Source organism: Passer montanus, unplaced genomic scaffold (genome assembly GCF_014805655.1).
Source record: "Passer montanus isolate IOZ18808 unplaced genomic scaffold, ASM1480565v1 scaffold10, whole genome shotgun sequence".
Lineage (NCBI taxonomy): Eukaryota > Metazoa > Chordata > Aves > Passeriformes > Passeridae > Passer > Passer montanus.
Window position 1 is genome coordinate 10,988,101 of NW_024356505.1, and position 27,180 is coordinate 11,015,280.

General features: G+C 46.7%; 4 protein-coding genes across 7 annotated transcripts in view; all 4 read left to right on the forward strand.

The window, feature by feature from the left end:
• Positions 1–259: 259 nt before the first annotated feature.
• Positions 260–24,152, forward strand: HOXA4 (homeobox A4). Of its 4 annotated transcripts, XM_039704253.1 has the most exons (4): positions 260–397; positions 12,179–12,283; positions 17,045–22,837; positions 23,387–24,152. In XM_039704253.1, the coding sequence occupies exons 3-4, from the start codon at positions 22,276–22,278 to the stop codon at positions 23,713–23,715; spliced, it is 891 nt and encodes a 296-aa protein (XP_039560187.1). In that variant the 5' UTR covers positions 260–397; positions 12,179–12,283; positions 17,045–22,275; the 3' UTR covers positions 23,716–24,152. The 4 variants fall into 4 exon arrangements, with proteins under 4 accessions (XP_039560187.1, XP_039560174.1, XP_039560181.1 ...); XM_039704240.1 differs by having other exon boundaries at positions 12,179–22,837; XM_039704247.1 differs by lacking the exon at positions 260–397 and adding an exon at positions 4,928–5,023 and having other exon boundaries at positions 12,179–22,837.
• Positions 4,484–8,259, forward strand: HOXA6 (homeobox A6). Its single transcript, XM_039704282.1, has 2 exons — positions 4,484–5,023; positions 6,315–8,259. Exons 1-2 carry the CDS (start codon positions 4,588–4,590, stop codon positions 6,572–6,574), a joined length of 696 nt encoding a protein of 231 aa, XP_039560216.1. The 5' UTR covers positions 4,484–4,587; the 3' UTR covers positions 6,575–8,259.
• HOXA5 (homeobox A5) lies at positions 8,344–11,553 on the forward strand. The gene is made up of 2 exons (XM_039704268.1): positions 8,344–9,140; positions 10,136–11,553. The coding sequence occupies exons 1-2, from the start codon at positions 8,579–8,581 to the stop codon at positions 10,384–10,386; spliced, it is 813 nt and encodes a 270-aa protein (XP_039560202.1). The 5' UTR covers positions 8,344–8,578; the 3' UTR covers positions 10,387–11,553.
• The window catches only part of HOXA3 (homeobox A3), a 33,116-nt gene continuing 18,012 nt past the window's right edge, over positions 12,077–27,180 (forward strand). The window contains exons 1-2 of the mRNA XM_039704208.1: positions 12,077–12,283; positions 26,077–26,262. The gene's annotated coding sequence lies outside the window, so the exon portion shown is untranslated. The remainder of the gene's footprint in view (positions 12,284–26,076; positions 26,263–27,180) is intronic.

Sequence of the window (27,180 nt, forward strand, 5' to 3'; positions counted from 1 at the left end):
TGTCGGTCATGTGGATGGTAACCGTGAACATGAACTTTTTTATAATTTCCCTTGCGAGAATAGAGCCGCATTCTTTTGCTGAGCTCTGTCCTGCTTCGGATCTCTCTGGCTTTCAATCCCCATTTCATTTGTTCTTTGTAAGGCAATAGTGAACAAAGTGTGCTGAGGTTCGGCATAAGCAGCCGCCTAGAACACAGATCCGGGATGGCAATTTCCAGTTCCCCCGCTGGAAGGTGTGGCATATTGGATTCAAAGCACTGGCGTGGCAGATTTTCAACTTGCAACCTGGCTAATTTCCTGCTTCTTCTGGCACCAAAAGGAGGGCGATTCGTCTCCTGTGCAGCCAAAGCGACAGCTGTCAAAGTCGCAGGGGCTCCTGTGAGCCAGAACCTAAAAGGTGAGAAATGTATATGACACTACTGTAAGCAGGGAAAAATGGTTTAATACGTTTAAATATTAGACATGTGCAATTAAACCAAATGGAAATGTTACCGGCCAAAAATAGAGATGGCTGCAGCTCAGTTGATTTTAACTTAGGCAGTGCATGCAAAAATATGCCTAAATAAAATGTTTATTTTCTGTGATTTAGCAAGGAAACGGTGGATTTTTTTTTTTCTCGAAGTTGATTTCTTTTTGCATTTGGCAGGGGTATGTTGTGACGTTCAGGTTATTTTCTAATAATTCAGTTTTACAGCATCAGTGGAGGGGATTTTTTTTTTTCCCCAGCACCAGGGGAAAAAAAAAGTGATATCCCCAAATATTTTTTAATACTAATTCGCAGCATTAGCTCATTAGCTTAAATTTCATTTGCGGTTGATGAAATTGAGATGTGATTTATTTTTTTATATTAAAAAAACCAAACCAAAACAAAAAAACAAACAAACAACAAAAAAAAACAACCAAACAGCACAATGTCTCCTAGCTTCTCTGCCATGTCCGGGAGGTTCTTTCTAGATGGGGGGAAACGGCGCGAGTGTGTCTCAGGTTTTCTCTATGAGATCAAGCGCTGCCTGCACAAATCCCTTGCCCCGCAGCGGGTCCGCTGCCGGCGCTTGGCGGCTGGCGCGCCTCGGCTGCGCGGAGCGGGCTTGGCGGCGGCTGAACCCGTTTCAGCGCCGGAGACGGAGCTTTCCCCCCCTTTCTCTCCTTGTTGTGACTGTTACGGTGCGGCGCTGGGGCGGGGGAGCGGCGGCCGGCGGGCCGGAGCCCCGCGGGGTGCGCCGGCGGGGGGCAGCGAGCACCCGCGCACGGCGGCCCCGGGACCCGCCGCCGCCGCCCGGCTCCGCTCCCGCCTCCTCACGGCGAAAGAGCGGCTCGGAGGGCTTTAAACGGCGGCCCCGGCTGTGCCTGTGCCGCCGGGCTGATAAAGCACTGCATTTGCATTGCATTGCGGTATCCGCCGGACTGGAGCTGCAGTGAGCGCCGATTATTTATTGCGGGTCGCGGGTGCTCAGTGCTGCCACGGCGTGGCGGGATGGCGGAGGCGGGCGCCGAGCGGAGCGGCCCCCGCAGCCCCTGGAACAGCAGCCAGCCTGCGCTGCTCGGGGGAGCCCAAATAAAAGACCAAGAGGAAAAAAAATCTATAAAAAAATTGCGGCCTATCTTTTTCTGTGGGAGTATCGGAGCTCGCCCCAGGGCAAAATATTCCGGCAGGACCGGCTCTGCCCACTCCCCTTGCCCTCCGATTCTACCTCGGTGTGTGTCAACTGCAAGTTACCACGGTGGGAGCCGGCTGGGGAGGAGCCGCCCGCGCCCCCCCGGCCAGGCTCTCTGTACCCCGCCAGTCTAAACAACGGTCCGCCTTGCCCAAACTGTTTGGATTAGGAGCTATTAGTTAAAGGTTGGTTTTGATGACGCTGGCGAGCACGAGAATGATTTGAAAGTGGTTTTATATACGAAGAGAAGGAGGCTTTTAAGCTTAAGAGGGTAACTACTCCCGCACCTGTATCCGAAAGTGGCTGGGGTCGCGGACGCGTTTGCGGCGGGAGGAGGAAGGCGAAATGTGCTGTGCAGGAGGTGCTGGGGGTGCGTGGAATTACGAAAACAAATAAACGGGCTGTGAAATACACAGGTATCGCCAAGTGTGACTTTGTTGCGGTGGCAAAACGCAGCGGCTGGCTTTCTTTCTGCTTTCCAGAGTGGGGGCGGGAATGGTGAAGGAAAACTGCTGTGAAATGTGTCCAGGCCGGACATTTCTTCGGCAGACTTGGGGGGCAGCAGATTATTGTGATTCGGGTTTTTCTGGGGTAGGGGGAGGAGCGGAAAGGACGCCTGAATGTGACTGAAGCAGAGATTGCGGTGCAGATTGCTTGGCTGTCACTGTAACTACTCGAACACGACCCAGTCAGGCAAATGTGCAGATTTCATCCCTTTTCGTGTTACGGGATCGGCGAATAAATATTTTCGCTGCCTGCCGTCGGGCTTTCACAACTTGGTTTGGACGCAAACAGTAACTTGAAAAACGAGAAAGAAACAAAAAGAAATGGAGGGGGAAAAAAAAATCAGACTCTAACCCATGCTAGAAAATGTAAATATAACTAAGCCTGGAGAGATTTTTATTTTAAATTTTGTTTTGGTCTTTGTGTGATGGATTCAAACAAAAGATCGTCTGCCCACAACTTTTTGGAAGTAAGGCCGGTGCGGTTTGTTTGTCCCGAGTATTCTTTTTTTCATGGTGTGTTTTCGTTCTGACTTAAACTGGCGAAAAAATATGTTCTTTTAAAAGACTTTTCGCGTTTAGCATGCTGTGTATGAGTGCTTGCTTGCTGGTGTTTCCTCCTTTTTAAACTCTATTCTCACAGAGTAAAAAACCCCTTATTTTTCCGGAGAAATCTGCTTTTCAGGAAATACATGTTTCTGAAATGACCTCTCAAAGCATGCAGCTAGTGGGTTGTAATTCTGCCAGGTGTGTTTGTTGATTAGCTGGGCTGAAGAGGTTAAGGAAGTTGAAAAAAAACCCGAAGGCAATCAACATCTGAATGTGAAAGTCCAGCTGAGACTGCAAACAATACAAACTATTGTGGAGCGATGTTTTAACTCACTACTGTTTTATAGGTATCGTAATCTGCCCCCGGAAATGAGACAAATAGTCTCCCAACAACAACAAAACTCTCCTTTGAAAGCTGCTTTAGGAAGCGCTGCTCGTACGAATGTCACTTTACGTGACAGAGCGCGTTTAAAATTAGTCCATTCAATCTGTTGTAATGGGCACGGATTATGAGTAAACACATATTGGAATGAACAGCCTCATGTTATCTGCAGGAACTGCAGGGTTACGGCTGAATTAAACCCGCATCAGCGAATTTCATCAGAACAGTTACTGTCCGAGCCCTGGGCCAAGAATTATATTTCCGCTATGGGGTAACTGCCATATTGAAAAATGAAGGTGGAAATGTTTGTTTCGGGTATTGTTCTTCCCCTCTTAAAGACACAAATCCACGTTTAATCAAATTATTCGGAGCAACAACGAAACCGATTGGCTTCTGCTGACTCATTAGTGGGGTCGTATTAATTAGGAATAGTTCTACTGGCTCGTTTTTGAATTTGAATGTTTGATACCCTCGGCTCTACTCTGGCGGGAGGAGGGTAGACTTGGGGAGAAGAGACACATGGAACTTCATCTGGGCTGCCGGGGGGCTCCTGGAGCCCAGGCGGCGCTTCCCGAGGCCTCCTCGGGCACTTGGTGCAAACCAAAAATCCCACTCCCCAGAAGGCCACCGTCCCAACCTCCTAATTATGGGGGATGTTCATTAAGATACGAGACCTCTTCCACTGCAGGACGCGTTAGCCTCTCTCACAAAAGCTGGATTCGGCGCTGGGGCGGGCTCCCTGAGCTCCGAAGGGAAGCCTTAGTGGAGGGGCAATTTTCGACTGAATGGATAAATAAATACGTTTTAGAATAGCTTTTAAAAATTCTTGGATGCAGTTGTGGCATCGCGTCGGCAAAATAGAGAGGGGCCGGGCGCTCCCCTCGCCCCCCGCGCTGCGCGGCGCTCCGCTCCCCCTTTCACGTGCTCCCTCGGCTCCAAAGTTTCCCTTCGCAGCATCCTCCGCCGCCGTCTCCTTCCCTCCCTCCCTCCCTCCTCCTTCCCTCCGCCGGGGAGCCGGGGGCGGTTCGCCCACCCTTCCCACGGGGTTGCGCGACTCGCTGGCCGCGGGGCCTCCAACTTTTAGGGGCGCCCCCCTACCCACCCCTCGGCGGCCGGGGGTGGGGTGTCCCCGCTGCCCGCTCTCGCACCGCCCGCGCTGCCGGGAATTATCGCTGCTGCTGCCGCGGCTGCTGCTGTTGTTGTCATCGCGGGGCCGTTGTCCCGCGTGGGGGCGGTGCCGCGGGGGGGCGCGGCCGGTCCCGCGGGCTGCGCGGCGCGGCCGGGGCTGCCGGTAACTTGGCGGCGCGGTGGCGGCGGCCCCGGGGGAGCGGGCGCCGCGCGCGCTCCCATTGGCCGCCCCGCCGTCAGCTGCTCCTATTTTCTGCTGTCGCTTTTGGCGCTCGGCCATCCAGAAACAAACCACTTCGATGACTCCTAATAGTTATCGCCAGATGTACTAATACACAACAAATCACGGTCCGGGAGAGGGGGAGAGCAAATGAGTTCCTATTTTGTGAATCCCACTTTCCCGGGGAGCCTGCCCGGGGGCCAGGACTCCTTCCTCGGGCAGATCCCCCTGTACCCGGCGGGCTATGATGCTCTCAGGCATTTTCCGGCTTCGTACGGGGCAAGCAGCCTGCAGGACAAGACTTACACCTCACCTTGTTTCTACCAACAGTCCAACACCGTCATTGCTTGCAGTCGGGCTTCCTATGAGTACGGAGCCTCTTGTTTTTATTCGGACAAGGACATTAGTAGCGCCTCTCCTTCCGGCAGTGGCAAACAGAGGGGGCCCGGGGACTACCTGCACTTTTCTCCCGATCAACAGTACAAAACCAGCGGCGGCCAAGCCAAAATTATAAATGACGAAGGCACCGACCGGAAGTACACGAGCCCTGTTTACCCCTGGATGCAGCGGATGAACTCCTGCGCTGGTAAGGCATCTCGGTGCAGCCAAGGGCGGAGAGGGGAGGAAAAGGAAAAGTTTCTTTTTTTTTTTTTTTTTTTTTTTTTTTTTTTGGCTAGATAAAGTCCAGATTGCTGGAGAAACATGGTTCCTGCAGGGCAATATGTAACATGAAACCTTCGCAGGTTTAGACCTGGCACGTTGGCACCCAGGGAATGGCGGCCAAGATCCCAGTATGTAGGTTTACTGGTGAAAGTTACAGGGGAATCCTTGGAAAGTAGGGAAAAAAAATTAAAAAGGAACAAAGCACTTTTATCACTCTCTTAAAGCCATCCCAAAGCCTCTGCTCTGCTTCTTCATTGTCAGAGAGCGATGCATGGAATATGCCCTCTGTAGTGAGGATCCAAAGCATTTGTGGTACATTCCTCCTCGCCCCCCTCCCCCAGCTCATTAGCCTGTGAGTATTGGATATTGAGAGCACGTTTCTGGGGCCGTGGGCGCACTTCCATGGCATCGCGAATTTTTCCAGGCTTAGGAGTGAACTTCGCATAATTGAACTATTCTGTACAGGAGTGGTGCTGGGGGAATGGGGGGTGGGGGTGGAGTGGGAGGGTTGTACTGGGGTGACATTTATTTTTTACAATCCCAAATTTAAACGTTTACTTCAAGTGTTTGCTAATGACTCGCCTTTTCTCCCATCCTCCCGAGTTTGTGTTTGCTGCAGGGTAGGTCTCACTCCTTTCTTTGAAAATTAAACTTTTAGCAAGACCATTCCGATGCTGCTTTGCATTCAAGAGCAATAAATTCCGGAGCAAATGGCAAAACGCTCTCCTATGATCTTTAGCTGATGTCTATAATTATACTTAGAGACCTTCTGCAGTCCCAGCCATGGCAATGGCTGTGTGTTTGTGTCAACACAGCCGCATGTGCGTGCACACACACACGCACAGAACATGCGTGGGGCTTCCCGGGTAGCACACGTGTGCCTGTGCCTGTGTGTGCGCACAGAGCAGCCTCTGCCCCGCCACTCGCCCCGTGCTACCTCCTGCACCTTCCCTGGGTCCGCCTTAAAGCCTCTTTGTACCCCACTTACCCCGCCACCGTAAGCACACCGCACATCTGCATTTACAGCTCGTCAGGCAGGAGAAAAGGAAAAGAGAGAATTAAAAAAAAAAAAAAAAAGAGCCTCCAGGAAACCAGAGCAGCTTCCCCCACTCCCCGTGATTGTGCCTGCAAAAGGAGGCAGAATATAATCGCTCTTTCTGGTCTGAAATCACTGGGCCCTGTCCAATGCGATCGTTTTGTCTTTACTTCTACAGGTACAGTATATGGAACACATGGGAGACGAGGGAGGCAAACTTACACCAGATACCAAACGCTAGAGTTAGAGAAGGAATTTCATTTTAACAGATACTTAACCCGAAGACGACGTATTGAGATTGCAAACGCTCTCTGCCTTACTGAACGCCAGATTAAAATATGGTTTCAAAACAGGCGGATGAAATGGAAAAAGGAAAACAAATTCATAAATTCCACACAGCCCAGCAGCGAAGAAACAGAGGAAAAGTCAGGGGAGTAGAACCACGTTTAATAAACGCTACCAGGCCTTTCCTTAGCGCTTACTACTACTATTATTATTATTTACCTTGTGTTCCTTCTGCTACTGAAATCCTATAGGTTTGTCACAGTCTATTAATCCCCAAAAGGCTTGGTTAAAAGATGTATATTTGCAATCATCTGTGACTTACTCTAATATATGTGGAAGCCCCAGCTTTCGAGCTACAGGCATGTATGTATGTAACCACCTTCCTAAAGCGTATATGGCGTCGGTTAAAGCATTAGCGAATTGGCCCAGAATTTTAAATGTTTGACATTAGCATCTCAAATGGGTGAGTGGGTGGGTGTCCCTGGTGTGCTTGTGTGAGAAAAGATAAGCAAATTATTTTTTATCTTTTTTTTTTTTTTAATTAGAAATGCTTATATTGTAGAAAGACAAGAGATTTTAGAAAATATTTGGTTTATGTTTTTGCTAGCTCCCGTTACGGCGGGCCATCTCGTTATTCTATGTTTGGGAGTTTATGATCCGCAAGGGAAAAAAAAGTTTTAGCTATGTATAGGATATTTAAAGAGCACATGGAAGAAAATTTCTTTTAAAAAACATTGTATAAATCCCTGTGTATAAACTTTCAGTTAAAGCGAAGATGAATTGCAGGGAGATTTTTTTTTTTAAAGCCGCTAAACTGCTTAGTCTGCACTATAGTATTAAAGTAAAAACTCGGCGTTAAACTTCAGGGGAAGCGAGGGAAGAGGTTTTGAAGCGGGCAATTTTCTGTGGTTCCCGTTGAGCTTACGCTAAGGTTTTGGTGAGCTCAGCTCTGCACTGAAGGGGCTTTGAATTATGGACTACATTTCTTGGGGCTTCGTGAGCTTAGATCGATCTTTTTTCCTTTTATCTCTCTTTCTTTCTCTCTCTCTTTCTTTCTTCCTTCCTTCCTTATTTCCTTCCTTCCTTCCTCTCTTTCTTATTTGAAGAAAAGGTCTTATTAACTTGGGGATTTTCTTTCCTGCTTCTGCGGTATCTTAATTCACATTCGCATTACTTAGCACTGGAAAAAAAATAAATTGATACTTTGAAGAAAAATAGCTGCCATAAAATGCTCCCACTTCGAGATTTGTAAAAGTAAAATAAGCGCAGAAAAAATATTGATTAATATATACGTTATAGCTCTATATTACATTGCGTGTATGTGAAGCTGTGTACAAATGCACTTGTATACGCATCGAGGCTCTTTTGTTTGGAAGGCAGCGCAATTTGGACTACCACTCTAAATGTTTTAAAAGCCAAATCTGGAGAATATAATGCAAAATGGCTACCACCGCATTTAGAGGATTTTTTTATCTCCGAGAGGCGATGAAATAACAGCAGCCGTAAAGTCGCCTGGAATCTGACCCCCTAGTTGGAAAAAACGCTGCCCGATATTCATCTTTAATAGATATCTGCCATTTCACATCGGCACGACCCGGCTGCCTCCCGAAAGCTCCGGCACGGGGATAAGTGTGGGGGAAATTATATATCTATGTATATATATATGTAGAAGGGACATAAGCCTCGCCAGCATCCGAGAACGGATCGTGTGGGATTTGAGCACCGGTGTAAAAGAGCCCGGCACGGAGGAGAAGGCAGGCACAAAGCGGAGCGCTCCCTGCCCGCCCGGCTCCCCGGCGGCCGGCTGGCAGGAGCGATGCCCGCCGGCCCCGCAGCCTCGCCGCCGGTGCCGCTGCCGGCGNGACGGGCGGGCGGCGGCGGCGGCGGCGCGCACGGGAGGCGCGCCCCGGGCCGCCCGCGCCCTCCCAGCTCCCCCACCAGTGCACGAGTTTACCTCTAGAGGTCATCAGGCAGGATTTACGACTGGACAACAAAAGCACGTGATGTGAAGCCGTACCCCATATTTGGGTGCCTACGTAGGAGGGAACCAAGTACATGTCCCAGTCATTTCCATAATTCATCATAAATTGTGCAAGGGTGCTATAGACGCACAAAACGACCAAGAGCCACAAATCAAGCACACATATCAAAAAACAAATGAGCTCTTATTTTGTAAACTCATTTTGCGGTCGCTATCCAAATGGCCCGGACTACCAGTTACATAATTATGGAGATCACAGCTCGGTGAGCGAGCAATACAGGGACTCCGCCAGCATGCACTCCGGCAGGTACGGATACGGCTACAATGGCATGGACCTCAGCGTCGGGCGCTCTGCTTCCACTCACTTTGGTGCCAATGAGAGACCCCGCAGTTACCCGGCCAACACCACCTCTGCCTCGACAGAGCCCAGGTACAACCAGCCCGCGACGTCTTCCCACTCGCCTCCCCCTGACCCTCTGCCCTGCACCGCCGTGGCCGGTTCGCCTGTCAGCGAGAGTCACCACGGGGTGAAAAACTCCCTCGCCAACTCCACCAGCACTTCGTCCAATTCCAGCAGCAACACGCACATCAGCAGAGACGGGGTTGGCACCTCGTCTGGGACTGAGGAAGACACTCCAGCAAGCAGCGAGCAGGCAAGTGCCCCGACCGACCAAAGCACAGCCCAGCCTTCACAGCCCCAGATCTACCCCTGGATGCGAAAACTGCACATAAGTCATGGTAAAGCAAATACCCTGTTCTTTCTTTATTTCTCTGGAGGAAAAGGAGGATTTAATGTAAACCGGGTGGCTGCGCCGAGCAAGGTCGGGGAGAGGGGGAGAGGAGGGCGTGAGAGCGGGCAGTCTCCGCTCACACCACAACTCTGCTCGCAGGGAAGCACGCTCCCTTCTCTGGGCGAGTCCCCCCGGAAAGGGAAAAAACCAAAAAAACAAAAAAAAACCTCTCGGCCCCGAAAACACCGCCTGCCTGGCTCCCAGCGCCGGCGGGGGGAGTAGAAGGCGCCTTGCCGAAGGGAGATCGGGAGCAGAGGCTGCTCCCGGCTCTCCTCTGAATGGGGGATCTTCCAGTGGGAACGGCGCGGCTGACCCCATTTATTTTGCTTAGACGTATTAAAAAGAGAATAGGAAAGGGCGAGAAGGGCAGTTTTCACTGCTGGGAAGCCGTGGGGGAGGGGGCAGGGCGAGTCGCCCCAAACTCGGGGTAGAGGGCTCGAGGGGCGCGGGGGAGCAAAGCAACTTTCAGCCCCGGGTACCTGCCCTGCCCTCGCTGCTGGGAGAGCGGCCGGAGGCTCGCTGCCTCCCAGAGCCCTTCCCCAGCTCAGCCGTGGGAAAGGGCTGCACGCTTCAGCTTTGCTCTCTCAGCTCTGCAAACCCAGCTATCAGCAGAGACATCCTCCAAATCAGCTTATCTGGGGGAGGCATGGGGGAGAACTAATCTTATTAAAAAGAAAAAAAAAAAAGAAACTGAAAAAAAAAATTAAATTAGAAAAAATCGCATCGCAAATCCAAGCGAAAACTTACCGAGACTACCAAATCCCCCTCCCCCAAGCCTTTCCTAAGAGGGGCTGGAGGGGGAAACTTGTTGAGCGTTTATCCAAACCAGAAACAAAACCAAGCAGGACTGAGAATAACGGTCCTGGCTGCTGGTAGCTGCAATGAGACACGAAGGCTCCGAGAGGCTGCTGAGAATCTAAATCATGTACTTTTCTCTTCCAGACAACATAGGGGGACCAGAAGGGAAAAGGGCTCGGACTGCTTACACCCGCTATCAGACCTTGGAGCTCGAAAAGGAATTTCACTTCAATAGATACCTGACCCGCAGAAGAAGGATTGAAATAGCACATGCTCTTTGCCTCTCAGAGAGACAAATAAAGATCTGGTTCCAAAACAGGAGAATGAAATGGAAAAAGGATAATAAGCTGAAAAGTATGAGCATGGCAGCTGCAGGAGGGGCATTCCGTCCCTAAGCATTTGATCAATTAAAAGTACTGAGCAGTATTAGCTGACCCTGCGTCGTCTCATGTCAGTACTAAGTTGACTTTCTAAAACTTCCTTGTGTTACTTCTGTGAAGAAACCCTGTTCTTGTCGCCCTTATTCATCTTTTAATCATGAGCCTGTTTATTACCATTCTCTCGCGTGTATAAGTAGATCTGCTTTTATCGTACATTTCTTTGTCTTGAATGGCTTTGTCTTGAAAAAAATAATAGATGTTTTAACTTATTTATAAGAAGCGAGCTGTGTTACTTGAAGTAACTGTTAAAACAAAACAAAACTAAACAAAAAAGAACAAAAATGGAAAAAAAAAGAAGTAAAAAAAAAAAAGGAGAGAGAGAAAGGAAACCCTCCCCCGGTTTAGTAAAATGTTATGTGTTGCACTCAACCTGCTTAACTGTGCATGTGTGGTCAAGTGTTAATGTCTGTATAGCTCCAAGCTGTTAAAAATATTTTTATTCAAACTACCTATATAATTCCTGTGTAATTAATGCTGTTGTAGAGGTGAAATGATGAAATCAACTGAACTTGTCCTACGTGTAGTGAATAGTGAATCTGTGACGAAAACTGTGATTCCAAGCAGTATGTCCTTGCTGTGCCTTTGTATATGACTCTTTGCACGAACTCTTAGAAGTGGCTCTTATTAAGCGCAGCTTCTGTGATGTATGTTTTTTGTGAACAAAGTTACAAATATAGTCAAAGTCTGGCTGTTTGAGCAAACTGTGATCAGCTTTTTTTTTTAATTATTATTATTATTATTATTTGTTTTTAAAAAAAAACTGACTGGAAATCAACAAAAAAATAAACTTTCTATTGTAAAGTTTTTGTGATCTGATTTGTGCAAAGCAAGAAGTTGTGCTTCCTGATTTGCCTCTGAAAAAGAAAAAAAAAATTAACCCGTGCAGAGTTTGTTATAATATTTTACCTGGCTCCTACTGCACGTTGCATATGGTGGATGCTGCAATTGTCCGCTACCAGTATTTTTAATTGAAAGTTTGACCATAAGTTCTTCCTTACTTGTTTCTCGCTAGGTGGAAAACTGCATCGCAGGACCACAATCAACACCCTTTGTGGCTGAATCAACTGTTAACTGTTTGCTGATGGTTAAAATTAAAAAAAAAAAAAAAAAAAAAAAAAAAAACCCCCCCCCCCAAAAAAAAAAAAAAACAAACCAAAAACCAAACCACAACCCAAACCCCAAAACATGTGCTTTGTTAAAATACGCTGCGAACTCCAGGGTGTGTTTGCATCGCTCTAGAATTTCTCCTGTGGTTTCATTAAGAATGTTTTAGGACAGCCATGTCCAAGCTCTCTGCGCCTATTAGTAACCCTCTCTAGCCACATTCCCACTCTTCACCCTTTAAAGATTTTTGGTTTTCTTTGCTAGAATTATTTTGCTATAAACGTAATGTTACTTACCCCATCAGAGCTTGAATGGTTAACTCTTCTGAGCTTCTAAGAGCAACTAAAGATTTGCACATTTACTGACTGGTTACATTGATGCCTTCCCTTAAAAGTTATAAAACAGTAAACTTTATAAGCCCCAGTTCCGGCTATATGACATTTGGGTGCCAAATGAATAGGGTTTTGTCTATGAATTAGATCGTAAAATCATCCATAGCACAGACAGATAGGCTCACTGGCTATAAAAAGTCACGTGGTGCCATTAAAGTAAGTTTTATGGTTTTGGGGAGTTGACATCCAACATTATATACCACATAACATATAATCTCACTGACGCTGGACTTCATTTGACTCTTTTGCAGGCTACGTGTGCCTCCTGGCCATTCAAATTGTCAGGTTTAGGGACAGAAGTATCCAAACCACAAGTTCTCAGTACTATGTGAAAAATGGCTCCTTGCAAGTCAAAGGTAAGTTTTGTGCACAAGTTCCTTAAAGTTTATTTGTACAGTGGGGAAGCCGAGGCTCCTGCTCGCTCTCGCTGCCTCTCGCCTCTCTCTTTCTTTCTCTTTCTCTTTCCCTTCCTCTCCGCCTGGAGGTTTTCAGGACGGTCCCACCGAGCCCGAGAGGCAGGATCAAGCACTAATGATCCAGGTTGTGCTGCAAATACCTCCCCCCATCCCTTCACTCGCAGCAGCTAGCTCTCTATTTTAACGATCAAATCAAAGTAAACCACAATAAGCGACTTTGGCAGAGATGGATTTTGGGGCCTAGCTTTAATCACTTTGACTACCGCAGAAGATAATTACTTCCTTTGCTCCAATAGACTCTCCAAGTTTGGAGAGGTTTTGTTTAGCAAAGAGTAGTTACTGCAGGCGATTAAAAAAGGGGGAAACAAAATAGATTGGGCTTGATATTATCTGGGCAGTATCTTATGTAGGCATGATAGAGTTGGAGGCGTGATGATATGGTAATAATCTTTGGATTGGTGAAATATGTTGCACATCAGAGCCAGTATTAAAATGGCACAGACTGTACTGGAGTGCTTAGATACATATTTTCTGCATTGGGTTGTGCAGAAAGCTTTAGCTGTGTGTATATGTACATCTGCGAGTGCGTGGTGTGTTTTGGGGACGCGCATTTATAACGCTGCTATAACTTTTTCCCGGTTCCATACGTAACTGCATAAATAGAAATGTATTTAAATTATGTGCATGTGTGACTGCATGTACAAATCAGTTTGTACTTCTGTGTGAAGCCGTTCAGATGCATATATGTGTCTAATATTGGTGTATTCATGTACATAAAGGGTGTGTACGTGTGTGCACTTATATATGTTCCTGTGACTTCCTTTTTTTTTTTTTTAAGCGAACCAATTGACTGTAACTTGTAGCATTAATACAAGAGACTACAGGTCATTAGAGTGCTGCAAATTATGAAATACGGGCTTGGTTTATTGAAGATTGTAAATATCCCCCTAGCTCTGCTCTCTCCCTTTCTGCCTTATATTGCTGGCTGCCATTGTGGGGTAGGCCCCAGCTGCGTGTTTACTTCAACATTCTTTTTATTTAAGTGGACTGTTCTCACTAGAGTGTGATTACTCAGCAATAAACTTTATGGCCGGATTTAACTTCAGTCTTTGAATTTCCAGGACTTGAATGAAAGGGTGAAAGGAACTCTATCTTTCTCTGGGTAACATTAAGGCCTGATCCTTATCCTCAGAGCTGTTACTTTGGCGAGTGATCTCGGGGGGTATAAACAGACTAGTCAGGGACTATGGTAGAATTCTGAGAATTGCCTATTACCTATCTCTCTCTCTCTCTCTCTCTCTCTCTCTCTCTTTCTCCAAACCAGCTATGGGTATCTCTTTCTCTGCACAGGTTTGGAGTAACATTGGTTCAGCAGATTGCATTTTTTTCTTTTATGTGTCATAAAGTTGGGTTTGCAAAAGAATGGAGTGGTTTGATGTGAGAGATGGGCTTTGTTTTATTTCGCTATTGCTATGCCATTTGAATGTTGTGGTTTAGGCTGGTTTGGCTACTGTGAGCGAAAATGGGAGAAAGGCGCAGGGTTTCAGGAGGGTAAGGTTGTTGTGTACCTCTGCAAGGTCTGCATATTGCTGACTGATTCCTATTTTTAATTTATTTGTCTTTAGCTTTAAAGAAAAGGTAGTATCTAATGTAGGTTCACCCCAAAGAGCTCAGTCTTAAAAACATTTAATATTTAAAGACAACCCTTGCGGAAGATAAATAGAGTCTGATGCCTTTGTGTCTGTCGATCCTTCCTGTCAGCACTAAACAAACACATCTGCATATATTTCATATTAAAAAAATGAGAAAGGCTTTAAAAAAGCATATCCAAATGCGCATTCGAAAATAATTTCCTCTTAAACAGCTGGAGATTTTATAGTACTCTAGTTGACACATTTTCATCAATAGGAATATCAGAAAGTTGTGTATGATAGGCGTGTATTATACTATATGCCATAAAATTTTATAGTTTGAGGCAAGGCATGAAAAACCCTTAAAAGTTTGGTCTTCATTTATATATAGGTCCCTTTCCAAAGAAAACCCTTTGCTTGTAGACGGGAATTATACTAGACACAAACAGCTCGTGATTACTCAGTATTTAACAACAACACTGCGCTATTTGAATTAACTGGCTAATACACAAGCACGCAAGGATGCCCGTTGGACTAATATTTTAGGATCCTGGATATCATCCTGGGTTGTAATTTTTCATTGCCTAGAGTGAAAAGATTTGCTACTGTGTATTTTCCACATTTTTGGATGTGGCTTCTGGACCATATCCCACACAAAGCAATGTACAGTCGTTCAAGAACTATGAAAAAGAAAAATATCCCTAAGTCCAGAAGCATATGAACCCGCCTGTACTGCAAAAACCACTAGCAACAAAAGAAAGTTAGCTAGAAATGACAACTTCACCCTGTTTCTGGTCCTGCCCCGTATTAAGCATCACAGTTGAAACTATTCAAACACAGAAATGCGTTAAGATTTCCTAATACGCTTTGAAATTTGAAATTCAAACGAGCCCAGACTGCCGAACTCTGCGAAAATAGTCCCAGGTCCGAATTGTTTTCCGAGGGAAAATGTAATGGGAAATTATACCTGGGAATCAGGAGAGAGGTTTTATCTGCACACGTTATTTTTCTGAGTTTGGGGGATTAATAAGTGCAAGATTTTTTCTATTTTAGGAATGTCAAGTTGCATTCTGCGATTTGAAATACAGTTTACTTAGTCCTTTGAAAGGAATACTTGCGTGTAGTGTCTCATGTCTAAGTGTAAAACCAATTAAAGATTAGGCAGCTCTCTTAATGTGTGGAACTGGTGACTTTGCAAGACTTAACTTTCTCTAAACCAGGAGTGTAACAATCCAATGGAAAGTCATCCGTAAATTACAGCTCTGCAGCCCTGGCTAAACCATGCAAACGCCCTAATTTCAGAAGAGGGAAATTATTATTCTGCCATTTCCTTAAATGTAATAAGTGTGTATCTGTGGAAAGGTGACAATAGAGGAGTTTGCAATCTGCTCCATGGGAAATCGAATGGAACTGATCATGAGGGGGGGATCAGGAGGTTTCGATTTCTAACGCTGAATACGGGAGCAATGCGTTTTCCCTCCCCGTAAATACAGATTTGACGCATTTAATGCAGACACAAGTAAATCTCCTGACCAAGTTAAGATGTCGTTGGCTTTCTTAGTCCTTTCTCTTTCTGCCCTCAAAATCTTCCCGATTTGAGGCTAGGGTTACTAGCTAGAGCGGAAAACCACAGTTCCCACAGTCTTCTGGTCATCTTTGAAAATATTATCCCTTTCAAATTAAAGCATCTTCACTAATGTCTCTCTGTAAGGCAAATACTCATGGACCACCCTGGTCACATGTTCCTGCAGCTATGCGCACAAACAATTTCAAATCTGACACAGAGACCGTGTAAAATTTGCATGGATTTTGCCTTATAACATGCAAAAGGAATCTTTTCTATATCCCCTCCCCCCAAAAAATGTCTTTTCAATAATAATATTTGCTATGAAGGTTATTGGGTAATTATTGCAATTTTGTGGAACAGTCCTTGCTTGAGGTGAAGTCTGTCTCCGGATAATAAATGGCAGCCCGTGCAGTTCACTGCCAGGTTAAGTAAATGCAGAAAAGATAAATCTGCACACCCTAGGAATCACCAGCAGAGCTCGCTTTAGACCAAGTTCACAGTCAACTCGTTTGCCTAGACAAGGCTTCGCAAACAATTAGACTTGTTTCTTTATGTTTAAATCAAGGAGAAATGACTAAAACCCTTCAGCAGAGAGCTGCAGCTTTTCCCGCAACGCTCGTCGCTCCATTCCTTCCAACCTCACGCCCGGAACTTACCCGGCATTTCACCTGCAATTGTAACCATATAGCGCCTTTGAGTAACAGGCTTCCCTCCAACGCTGCCGAAAGGCTGTGCAAACTGATCTAACAGCATTTTACAAAGCTGAGAGATTAAGGAAAAGAAAAAAAAACAATGAAAAATGCAAAAGTATCCGATTTCTCAGCAGCAAGAAGAAGGAAAAAAAAAAGGCAACAACAAAAAAGAGCGCCCTTAGAAAGCTGGGGGAAACAAGCAGAAGTATTGAAACAAACAGTGCGAGTCTCTTACTCCTAAAAGAAGCTGCATAGCTTTTGTATATCTTTGTGGTTAAGGGCGTTACAACTGCAGGTCAAAAAGTTGAGGGTCAAAAGTTTACGTTTTGCACCACTCTTAGTCATTCGCCCAGACAGAGTTTGATGTCAATGTTATAGCCGAGATCTTGACTATCAGCACAAAAGATAAAATAGCTTTGAGTTACGTGTGTATCACAGTATGGACTCCAGGTGAACCCTACTGGCTGAATGACCTCAATTACCAAGGAAAGGATAGAAAATTCCTCTTTTCAAGAGTAATACACGTTGTATTTCATCTTGAATTATCAGACACATTTGCGTCTGAATATCTCGGGTTCAGCCGCGGCAGGTAAACACGCGTGTTACCCCCACAGAAGCCACTGATGTTGCCTCCTCCAAAAGTCAAGTAGCAAAATGCCTCACCCTTGTTTATTATATAATAACCTGCTCTAAGAGGTTTAATGTTAAGCCTTCTCACTTTGCAAAATGGCAGGAAGATAAGATAGGAGCGAAGCTATTAACGCGTGTATCGATCCTAGCCGCGTCTTTGTTTTTGCTCTCATTTCTGTAGCGACCGCTAAACTGTGCTTAAACAGGACATGCCGGAGATAATACGGGCTATATGTTTGGTCCGAAGGAGCTCGTTTAAAATGCGGAGCGGTGAAGCCGTGTTGCGATACCCATGGAAAATATTACGGAGAAGCTGGAGCCCGGCACCTCTCCGTGATTTGGAGGGTTCTCACAGGCTTCTGGAATTACCCGAGGCGGCAGTTCCCAGCGAAATTTGGAGTAGAACGGGTTGTTTTTCCTCTTGCCACCCACCCCTCTTCACCCTTCCAAGAAAAAGTTTAGTGGAATTTCTTAGCGCGGAGAGATTCCCACATTGCTGGGATTTTTTTGTTCCCAGTGCCGCCTCTGAGTGAAAGCCTTAGCTTCTTGGTTAGACGTGTCTGCAGGGACAACTAGCCAATATTGCTCAAACAACTTCATTTTGGAGGACATCATCGCAGACGGGATTCAGCTTGAAATTTTAAGGCTGAGGGGTCGGTGGAAGAGGGAAAGGATATTCGAATATAGCCATAATCAGACCTGAAAGGTGTGGAGGAGGGGACAGTGCGACAAGGAAATCCGAGAAAGAGCGCACCTCACCCCCAACCATGCATTGCTGCCTTTCCACCCCCAAGGCAGCAGCCTACACCGGCCTCTGTGTAACTGGTACGCGTGAATTATTTGCCAGAGACACAGCTGGATCGTGGCAGGCGAGCGCTGTATCTTGGGAACAAGTACGCGAGAGGTTAGATATCAGATTAGCCAAAGTGATTATCGGAGATTGTGCCTAAAGTACCTGCTGAAGCCTGGAAAGTGTGTAATGCAAGTGTTTGCTCGGCGTGTAGACGCTGTTCACAAGTTGTTGCTGCTGCTCACTTGTAGCGAGCCCTGGCACTGCACGTTTAGGGAGCCTGCCCGCTCTGGAGATAGTATATAACCTTTCACATCCAGACTATTTATTTGGTGTAAGAGTGAAGCCTGATAACAAGCTAAAAACCGTAGCCAAATATCTATTTTGTTAGAGAATAGCAGGCGGATTGTTTCCAAGAATAACAATGCGTCTTTGATATACCCAGAATGAAAGCTGTTACTATAACCGGCTTACTCAAGAGTAGGTGACAGAAATCCATTTACTTCCTCACTAAAACAATTAGTGGTCCGAATTCCATAGTTTAAACCTGGTTTAGAATAAAATTATCATTGAGAATAATTTCAAATAAGTTGAAACCGCGACTTACATAAATATTGACTCTTTTCAATTATTGTTTAAATTGTCTCCCCCTCCCAAAAAAAAAAAAAAAAAAAAAAAAAAGCCAACAGGCTAGAACAGGACAGTTAATAATTTGAGACGAACTCTCTCTGTCCTTTCACTCTCTGCATTCAGCACGCTGCTCTCTGGCGTGGAAGGTCTGCTCAAAAGACCATTCATTTAAAATCCGGGCACAAATCACATTTTACGTGTGTTTATTTAAGCGCACCAGGACAGAGTGAGCAAACCCCGCCAACCATCCCGTTGTTAAGAGGAGCCCCAGTGCCAGGGAAGCCACCGCTTTTATCAAATGCTGAACTTGGGGCAAAAATGCCAACATTGCCCCGGCAGCGCCCATCGGGAAGGACGCTCTCATCCGCGGAGGCAGGAGCAGCCTCGGGGCTGTATCATTCCCAGGAACAAAGAAAGGAATACAGTCGATACATTCCATAACGTTTACATTTTCCCTCGATTTTTTTCTTATTTTTCCCTTAGAAGAAGTGACCTGGGCAAAGCACCCTGCTATCTAAAAGACACTGTTATAGACCTTTTAGAAAAACTAAGTCCAAGGCCGAGGTGAACTTCAGGTCACCGCGTCTAACAAATATGAAAATGTCGCCTGGTGAAGGGCACGCCTTGTTATTTAACAAAGACTGTCAATGTGTAAGATTAATAAGAAACAAAATGCACACGGTGTCACTTTTCGGTCACTTTGAAACTTGGGACAGCCTCGCATTCAAGAGGGGAAAGCTGGGACTAAATATATTCAAAATGGTTCAAATCAAAGTCAAACCAGGCTGCTAGTGCGATTCTTCCTCCTCCTACCGCTCTCGGTGGAGGATGCCCGGCACGGCAAGAGGTTGACTTGAATTATTATTATTATTATTATTATTATTATTATTATTATTATTATTATTATTATTATTATTATTATTATTATTATTATTATTATTCTACTACTATCATTATTATTATTATTGCTGTTGTTATTATTCTTTTCTCTTTCGTGGTAATTACGTTTTAGCTGCGTATGTGGAGGGTAACAGGAATGCTTGCCTGTTTCACAAGAAAAAGAGGGATCCCCTTTTCCCCCTCTTTCGGTATGTATTGAGTTGCTTCTTCTTGGTGCATGAAAATTTACTTTCTCCCTCTCAACTTAATTCCAGTGCTTCCCCATCCCATTCTCGGCCAGCCTCGGCCAGGAAACTCGCTTCTTTATTAATTGATTGAAGTCTCCTTCTCCAGTGAAATCGAGCCTTTAGTCCTTCTGGAAAAAATAAGGGAACTGGCCTATTTTATCCTATCCTTTTCTTTCTTTGAGAACTTAGGGTGATGGTACAAGTTTGTTAAAGGGAAGTACTGGGGGAAAAAAGGGTTTGAGATTGTTTATTACAGCCATAAATCTTGCAGTAAAACGTCGAAATGGCCGTGTGCAAGATAACACTTGGTGGTCTTGGCTGGGTTCTTGTTTATGATAACAAAACCAGAAAGACACGGAACAGGCCTTTTGGAGGTCCTGCCTCAGCACATCTTCACAGACTAAGAGAACCACACGAAAAAGCCAGACTTGAGCTGGGCAGCTCAGGTCACCTTGCAGATTTACACTCGTATACAAAACTGAGTCCTTCTCTCTCCAACCAAGCGCCAGAGCCCTGCTGTAGCAAAGGGCACGGTGAAACTTTGAGATCTAATCACAGTAAATAATATGAAGCAGAGCCCGCTCAACTCTCCCAATATAGCGCTGATCTTACAAAGCGAGACAGCACTTCTCGTTGTGTTTTACTGTGGCGTGGGAACACGGCCGCCCGCCGTAGTGCTCCGGCCACAGAGCCTCAGGACTTATGCCGAGGATAATATTTACGATACCCCAGTGTAATTCATCTGGTGCTAGCCGGCAGGTATTTGTATGTATGCGTCTCTGTGTGTGCATGTATCTCTTTATACCGGGAAAATGCTTTCGTGGTGGACTTCGGTGATCTTTTATTTTTAACAGTCATGCAGATAGGAGCTTTTTTTTTTCTTTTAGGAAATGGGTTTGCTGTTGTTTTGTTGTTTGGAATATAAATAAAACAATCTCCCCTTTTCTATCAAATGTGTGCTGTTGAGCAGTTGCGGCTGTCTCTGTGTGTAACCGCGTGTGTGTAACCGCATTTCCTCTCCACGCAGAGTAAATAGAGAAACTTATCTATTACGCTAGTTAGAGTTCCATAGATGTGCTGTTGGAAATGAGTAAGTAAATGTGTTTTAACTCTCTTTACAAATTAGACATTCGATAGTAGGAGGAAATGAGTGATTGTTTAGATAAGTACCCCAGTATACCCAAGTGCTGGAAATGTTCTAACATATTACAAGCCGCATGCAATGTGCGTGCCTATGTGTCTGTGGATAAAATATAAATCGATACGCTGTGTGTCTTGTTAGATAGAATATATATTCAAATAGAATTTTATTGCATGTATCCATTATCTATTAAACTGCAAAAGACAATAATCTGAATTTAAACCAGGGTAACTGTTAGTGTAATATCTTTAGGAAGGCAAGACCTAAACTGTATCATATTTTCGCTTGATATATTAGAAGTATTTTCCCATACCAGTAGATGAGATTTAGCCACTCAGCAATTATATTCTCTAAGGGTGTGGTAAATATTTCTATCCGTTTATATTCTTTCCTGTACAGATTAAAAAATAATCTGAAAAAGTTCGCGCCTACTCCAAATGTGGCACACTAGCTGACGTTCAATAAGTATTTTTTTTCCCCTTAGAATAAGAGCGTAATTAGTTTAACCATCAAATTTCAATTACCTAAGGTCAGGGCGGTTGCCTCGTTTCCCCCTGAGCTGCAAATACCGTTAACAGTCTCAGTTTTAGCAGCGTAGAAGTGCCCGAGTGCCCTCTCCCTCCTACACCAGGGTTTGCGAGCTACTGCTGCGAAGGCGCTAGTGATTTCTTATGCAGGTGAAAAATAAAAAATAAACCCCAAACGAGACACACCAAACCAACAGGCTTAAATTCGTAGTTCAGAAAGCTCTGCTCCGTGGGGAGGGATGCTCGCAGTGAGCCCTGTAATCGCCGGTAGGAAGTGTTTGATATCGTCGTGTCCATCTTCCCCTCTCCCTTCCCCCTCTGTTCCCCGTTATTTTCAGGCTCTCTCTGTGCCTCACACCCCGCTAGCCCCTCAAGGACTCTCCTCGGCCTCCCCGCGACCTTCGTTCTAACTTTTCCTTCAATTAGCCCAGCTTCAAAGGGGCAAAAGGCTGTCCCTGGAGCCCGCGGCCGCCCGCGGTCCGCAGCGGCGGGACGCTGGGGACAGAGCCTGAGGGCGGCCGGTGGCCTGTGCCCGACAGCCGCTGCCGCCCTCTGCCTGCGCGCAGCCCCGGCGCTTGGAGATGGGCTTGCTCGAAAGGGTTGTGCAACGCCTTGTGCAATGCCTGCCTCCCTCTGGATCACGCAGCTGGGCTGCGCTCCGCTTCCTCGCCCTGCTTCCTACACTCTCCCACGGGAGAACGAAGACACAAAAAGTGCTGGGGCGGGCGGGGTGGGTGGGAGGCTGTCAAAGCCGGATTAGTTTTATCTCGCTTGACACCGCGACTGCTGGACTCGGCCCGGGCCGGCGGGCGGGAGGAGCCGGGGATGCTGCTGAGCAGCGGACGCGGGGCTCCCTCTCCAGCCGGCCGCCGCCCGTGGGGGAGGCGCGGTCCCCGCGAAGGGTCCGCGGGCGCGGAGCTGCCCTGCGGCCGCTCGTCCCTCTTCCATTTCCTGATCCGGGGTCCGCGGCCCCGCGCGGTAATTGGCGCTGGCGGTCAGGTGGTGGCGGGGCGGCGGGGGGTGCGGGTGTGTGTGTGCGCGGGTGTGTGTTTGTGTGTGTTGTAGGCGCTCCAGGGGTGGGAAGAGAGGAAGGGAGGGGAGTGCAGCGGGGAAGGGGGGGGGGAAGGGGAGGGGCCTCGCCGAGCCCAGAAAAACGACAACGCGAGAAAAATTAGTATTTTTGCACTTCACAAATTAATGACCATGAGTTCGTTTTTGATAAACTCCAACTACATCGAGCCCAAATTCCCTCCCTGCGAGGAATACACGCAGCACAGCGGCAGCGCCGGCAGCTCCGCCAGCTACCACCCGCACCACTCGCACCCGCACGCCCCGCCGCCGCCGCCGCCGCCGCCGCACCTGCACGCCGCGCACCCGGGCCCGGCGCTGCCCGAGTACTTCCCGCGGCCGCGCCGGGAACCGGGCTACCAGGCTCCCGCCGCGCCGCCGGGGCCGCCGGGGCCGCCTCCCGAGGCGCTCTACCCCGCGCAGGCACCCTCCTACCCCCAGGCGCCCTACAGCTACAGCAGCGCCGGCAGCGCCGCCCCGGGCCCCGAGCAGCCGCCCGCCAAGGGCCACCCCGGCCCGCCCCAGCCCCTGCTCCCAGGCCATGCCCTGCAGCGCCGCTGCGAAGCAGCCCCCGCCGCCGGGGCCGGCACCGGGCCCGCCTGTGCGCTGCTGCCCGACAAGAGCCTGCCCGGGCTGAAGGGGAAGGAGCCGGTGGTCTACCCCTGGATGAAGAAGATCCATGTGAGCACGGGTGAGTTGCCCTTGCCAGGGGGAGGTGGGGATGCGCCTGCAGAGGAGGGAAGGGGGGAGGGTGCTCCCGGGACCGGGATGGGTCGTTGCGTGTGTGGCTTTTTTTTTTCCCCTCCTTCTCCCTCCGCGTTTCCTAATAGTAAAGAAAAAAAAAAAATGAAAGAAAGAAAAAAAAATCAAGGAAAAAAAAAAGAAAAAAAAAAAGAAAAAAGTGAGAAACCTTTTGTATCCGGGGTCCTTTATCAAAAGATTTACGAGACGCCAAACTGTTAGGGCAGTAATTATAGCCCCCATAAATTTAATTGCCCTGCAGTGGCTCTGGGCCATGTGTCTTTGAAGCTTTTCTTCTAACCCAAATGCCCATCACCATTTTTTATTGCTCCTCGATTGTCCCCACTGTCGATAGGCTGGGAAACAATTTTTCTTGCCGTTTATGTATCTTATGTGAACCCGGTGTCAAGTTATTATATAATGATTATGTTCCATCCCTTCCCCTCTCCTTCTTTCCTCTCCGCGTGTGTATGTGTGTGCCTGTGTGTGCACGTTTCAGTCAATCCCAATTACAACGGAGGGGAGCCCAAGAGGTCTCGCACAGCCTACACCAGACAGCAGGTCCTGGAGCTGGAGAAGGAGTTTCACTTCAACCGCTACCTGACCAGAAGGCGACGCATCGAGATCGCGCACACCCTCTGCCTCTCCGAGCGCCAGGTCAAAATCTGGTTCCAGAACAGGCGCATGAAGTGGAAGAAAGACCATAAACTGCCTAACACAAAGATGCGCTCCTCAAACCAGTCCACACTGAGCCAGCAGTCCAAAGCACAGACACAGGGCCACCCCCATCCGCTCGATGGGGCTACACCCAACGCAGCTGCGCTATAAATACGGTTTTTGGTTTTAGTCTTTTTGGTCTTTTTTTGTTTGGTTGGCTTTTTTTTTTGTCGTTGTTGTTGTTGGTTTTTTTAATATATATATATATATATACCTATCTATTGGGGTTTTCAAGCTGCCTCGAGGTGGAGGCTGGCCTTTTGGACCAAACTGTGTTAAACAAAACAGGAGCAGAAAAGGAAGACGAGACGTGTCCAAGAACGGGCACATGTTTAAACCAAAACCCGGACGATTGTCTACATTGTATATAGATAATGGTTCCATGCCCATCATTTTTTTCTATTTATGGAAACACTCTCTTGCCCTCGGTGTAAGAGAGGGATGGATGCTGTCATGGACGAATTCTCTGTACCTAAGACGGACTCTTTTTTTTTTTTTTTTTTTTTCTTTAGGGAACACGTTAAAAAATAAAAAAAAAACGTTTAAAACAAAGCAAAGAGCTCGTGAGACACTTGTGTAAGGCATTGACTTGAATAGCGCTGTTCTGTGGTGTGTTCATGGATTTCTCTGTGCGTGCTTGTGTGTGTGGTGGTGCACAGGCACGTATACACACACAGACCAACATGGGAGAATGAACATGTCCACAAGAGGTTAAAGACTTATGAAAAAGTCCCCTTACGCTGTCTAAAGGAAAATGTTTTATGTATCAAAGGTAACTTAACTGGTTTTAAGTGTAGCCCCCTCAGTAGCTGTGATCTATTAGTTTTTCTCCACATTCCCTATTGCATTTATTTAAAGAAATATTGCTATAAAGGCTGTTGCTGTCTTCATATTTGGCACCGTCTAAATAGTTTGGGTCCATGTACAATTTGTGGATTTTTGGTGTAATGTATAACAGTGCCAAATGCTAGTAATAAAGATTATTCTGTACAAAAGAATTAAACGCTTGAAACACAAGTCCACTACGTGCTGTTTCATCCACCTTGTGCTTGGCCGCTGTTGGCATCAGGAATGGAAAACAACAGTTTAATGCATTGTTTTGACTTGGATTCATTTTGTCAATAAGGTAATGGTTATTTTAAATGTGGTGGAAAACCTCCTGACTCCTACTTGCCTGGCTGGGAAAAATTGAGTTGCAGGACGAGGAAAGGTCTTGCTTCATTGTATAGGTGAGTGGTGCTCTCTTTAGCTGGCTTAGACAGAATGAGTCTCACTCCACCGCTGGCCGTGAGACTGTTTTAAGCTGCCTGACAAGAGAAACTGTGCTTCTTCTGGGAGCCAATAAGCTCCCATGCCGTGATAACACTTTAAATCTTTAGCCAGTCGTGGTTTATTCATTCATTTTCGCCTGATTATGATTTCTTAGCTGGATAACACTGCTTAAGGGGAATACATGAACGGTAACCTAAAATTTCTTTTTAAGCTGCCTTTTCTGTTTCTATTTCATTTTTTCTTTTGTTTTGTTTTTGTTTTAAGATTACTTCAAAATGTGTTGAGAAAGCCTTGGTAGACACATGAATTTGCACAGAACTCATGAACCTTTTTTGACCGAGATTGTCACAACTACTGTGGCAAAATGGGATTCAGCTGGTTCCAGCTCAGGCTGTGCATCTTCCTGCTTCCAGGCAGCTAAGGAGCTCAGGCAAGGCAGAGCTGCTAACAGAGAGCCCTGCTTGGGGCTTTCACAACACGGTGTAGCACTGAGCTGGGTAGGAAAAGTCTTGGAAAGGAGCTCAAGTGCTACTAAATCTTCCAAGGAAGACCTGAAGGCCAATAGTTATTTATTTACTCATTCAAATACATACAAGATGGATTCTTGGAATTCACCTAAGTGGGGCCACCAGGACCAGGGGGCATCCTCATCCCTGGCTGAGGTAGCAGCAGGCCCCAAAGGTTGTGCCAACATCCCTGCCTAGCCATGGAATATGTACCATCCCAGAGAAAAATGTAACATTCCACTGGCAGAACACGCTCAGCATCAGGGAGGTGGCAGCTGTGAACACCCTCAGCAAACACGGCTGTCCCCATACCTGACCAAGGAGCAGGCCTGGAAAGCACACTTCTGCTCACATATTACTGTTTACTAAATTCTGAGTCGCCAGTTGTCTCCTTACAATGGGGGAAAAAATATAGCTCCATGTCAGGTAACTACTATCAGCAAATGTGTAACTCTTCATTTGGTTTATTGCTTAAGAATCCCTTAATGTGTTTAGAGCCAAAATTAGCACAACTGAGCAAAATTCCAGCTGAAACATATTAACTGGCAGCGCAGGATTTCTTTAGTGTGCAGCCTATGCGTATAAACCTGGTTTGCTCCCATTGTAAAGAGAAATGAAATCACGCTGCAAATAGCAATTTTAGCGAGAATCATTAATCACCTCCTACAATAAATACTTCTTTGTAATTCAACAGCGGTTCTGAAAGGCATTCTCTTGGAAAAGTCTGTGAAGACGCAAAGGATTTTCCTGGGGGAAAAAAAAAAGTGGTCATGTGTAAAGACACAGCATCTTGGCTGTCTCCTAAAAAAATGTACATTCTCTTGCTGGAGATTGAACTGCGGACTGCAAAATACCCCATGGCCGATTTTCATCGTTTAAGGTAAATTCTCCTTCCTTCTCTTCCCCTTGTGCCTGTGTTGGGAGCAGAATGCTGCTCCCGGGCTGGGAGCCCTCTGCTCCCCGTCCAATACCTCCCGTCTTTACAATAACCTCAAAAATTACATCGTCCTGTTTAAATTCTCGCATTGTGCTCCCTTTGCTAAGGCAACCAGGAGTTCACCGAGAGGACAAATTTTCTATCCCATTAATTGTTTTTTTTAGAGGAGCAGACTGACCCTTCAAACCCTTGACCTTTAAAGACAGTATTCTTTTTAATCCGGCACTTGGACCTAAATGTCTCTCCCCCCTCCCTCTCTCTTGCTCTCCCGGTGTCTCTCACACACGGATTTATCTGCTCTGGCCACAAAGGCGAGCACAGCTCAAAACGCTGGAAGTGGAAGTGTGTCAATATTTCAAAGAAAGACCAAATCACCTCGGAGTCAATTTGCTGTCAGCAGGGAACGCCACTCGGTTAACCCCGGCACCCACCTCCCCTCCACCCACCAAGAAAAATCCTCCTCTTCTGAGATCTCCATCCTCCTTTCTCCTGCAAGATCTTGCTATACCTGGTGTTTCATTACAGGAGGAGCTGAACTGTGACAAGCGCCTTGTGGTATTTAATAACCAGGGCCATCCCGCATCGGGGGATTACGCAGTGCTAGGATTTTTTAAAATTTTTTTTTCCTTTTTTTTTTTTTTTGGGTTTTTTTGGTATTTTTGTTTTCCCCCTGGGTCCTTGCAGTCCCAGGTCCTCTTGTCCTGTGTTTGTAAACGAGGAAGGGGTGGGGGGAGCCCTCGCACGGGCGGAGATCCGGACGGGCTCGCAGCGCGCCTCCCGCTCTCCGGGCCCCGGTGGGCTCGGGGCCGCGCTGGGGCAGCCCGGGCCGGCCCGGCTCCGACCCCGGCCCGAGCGGGGCGA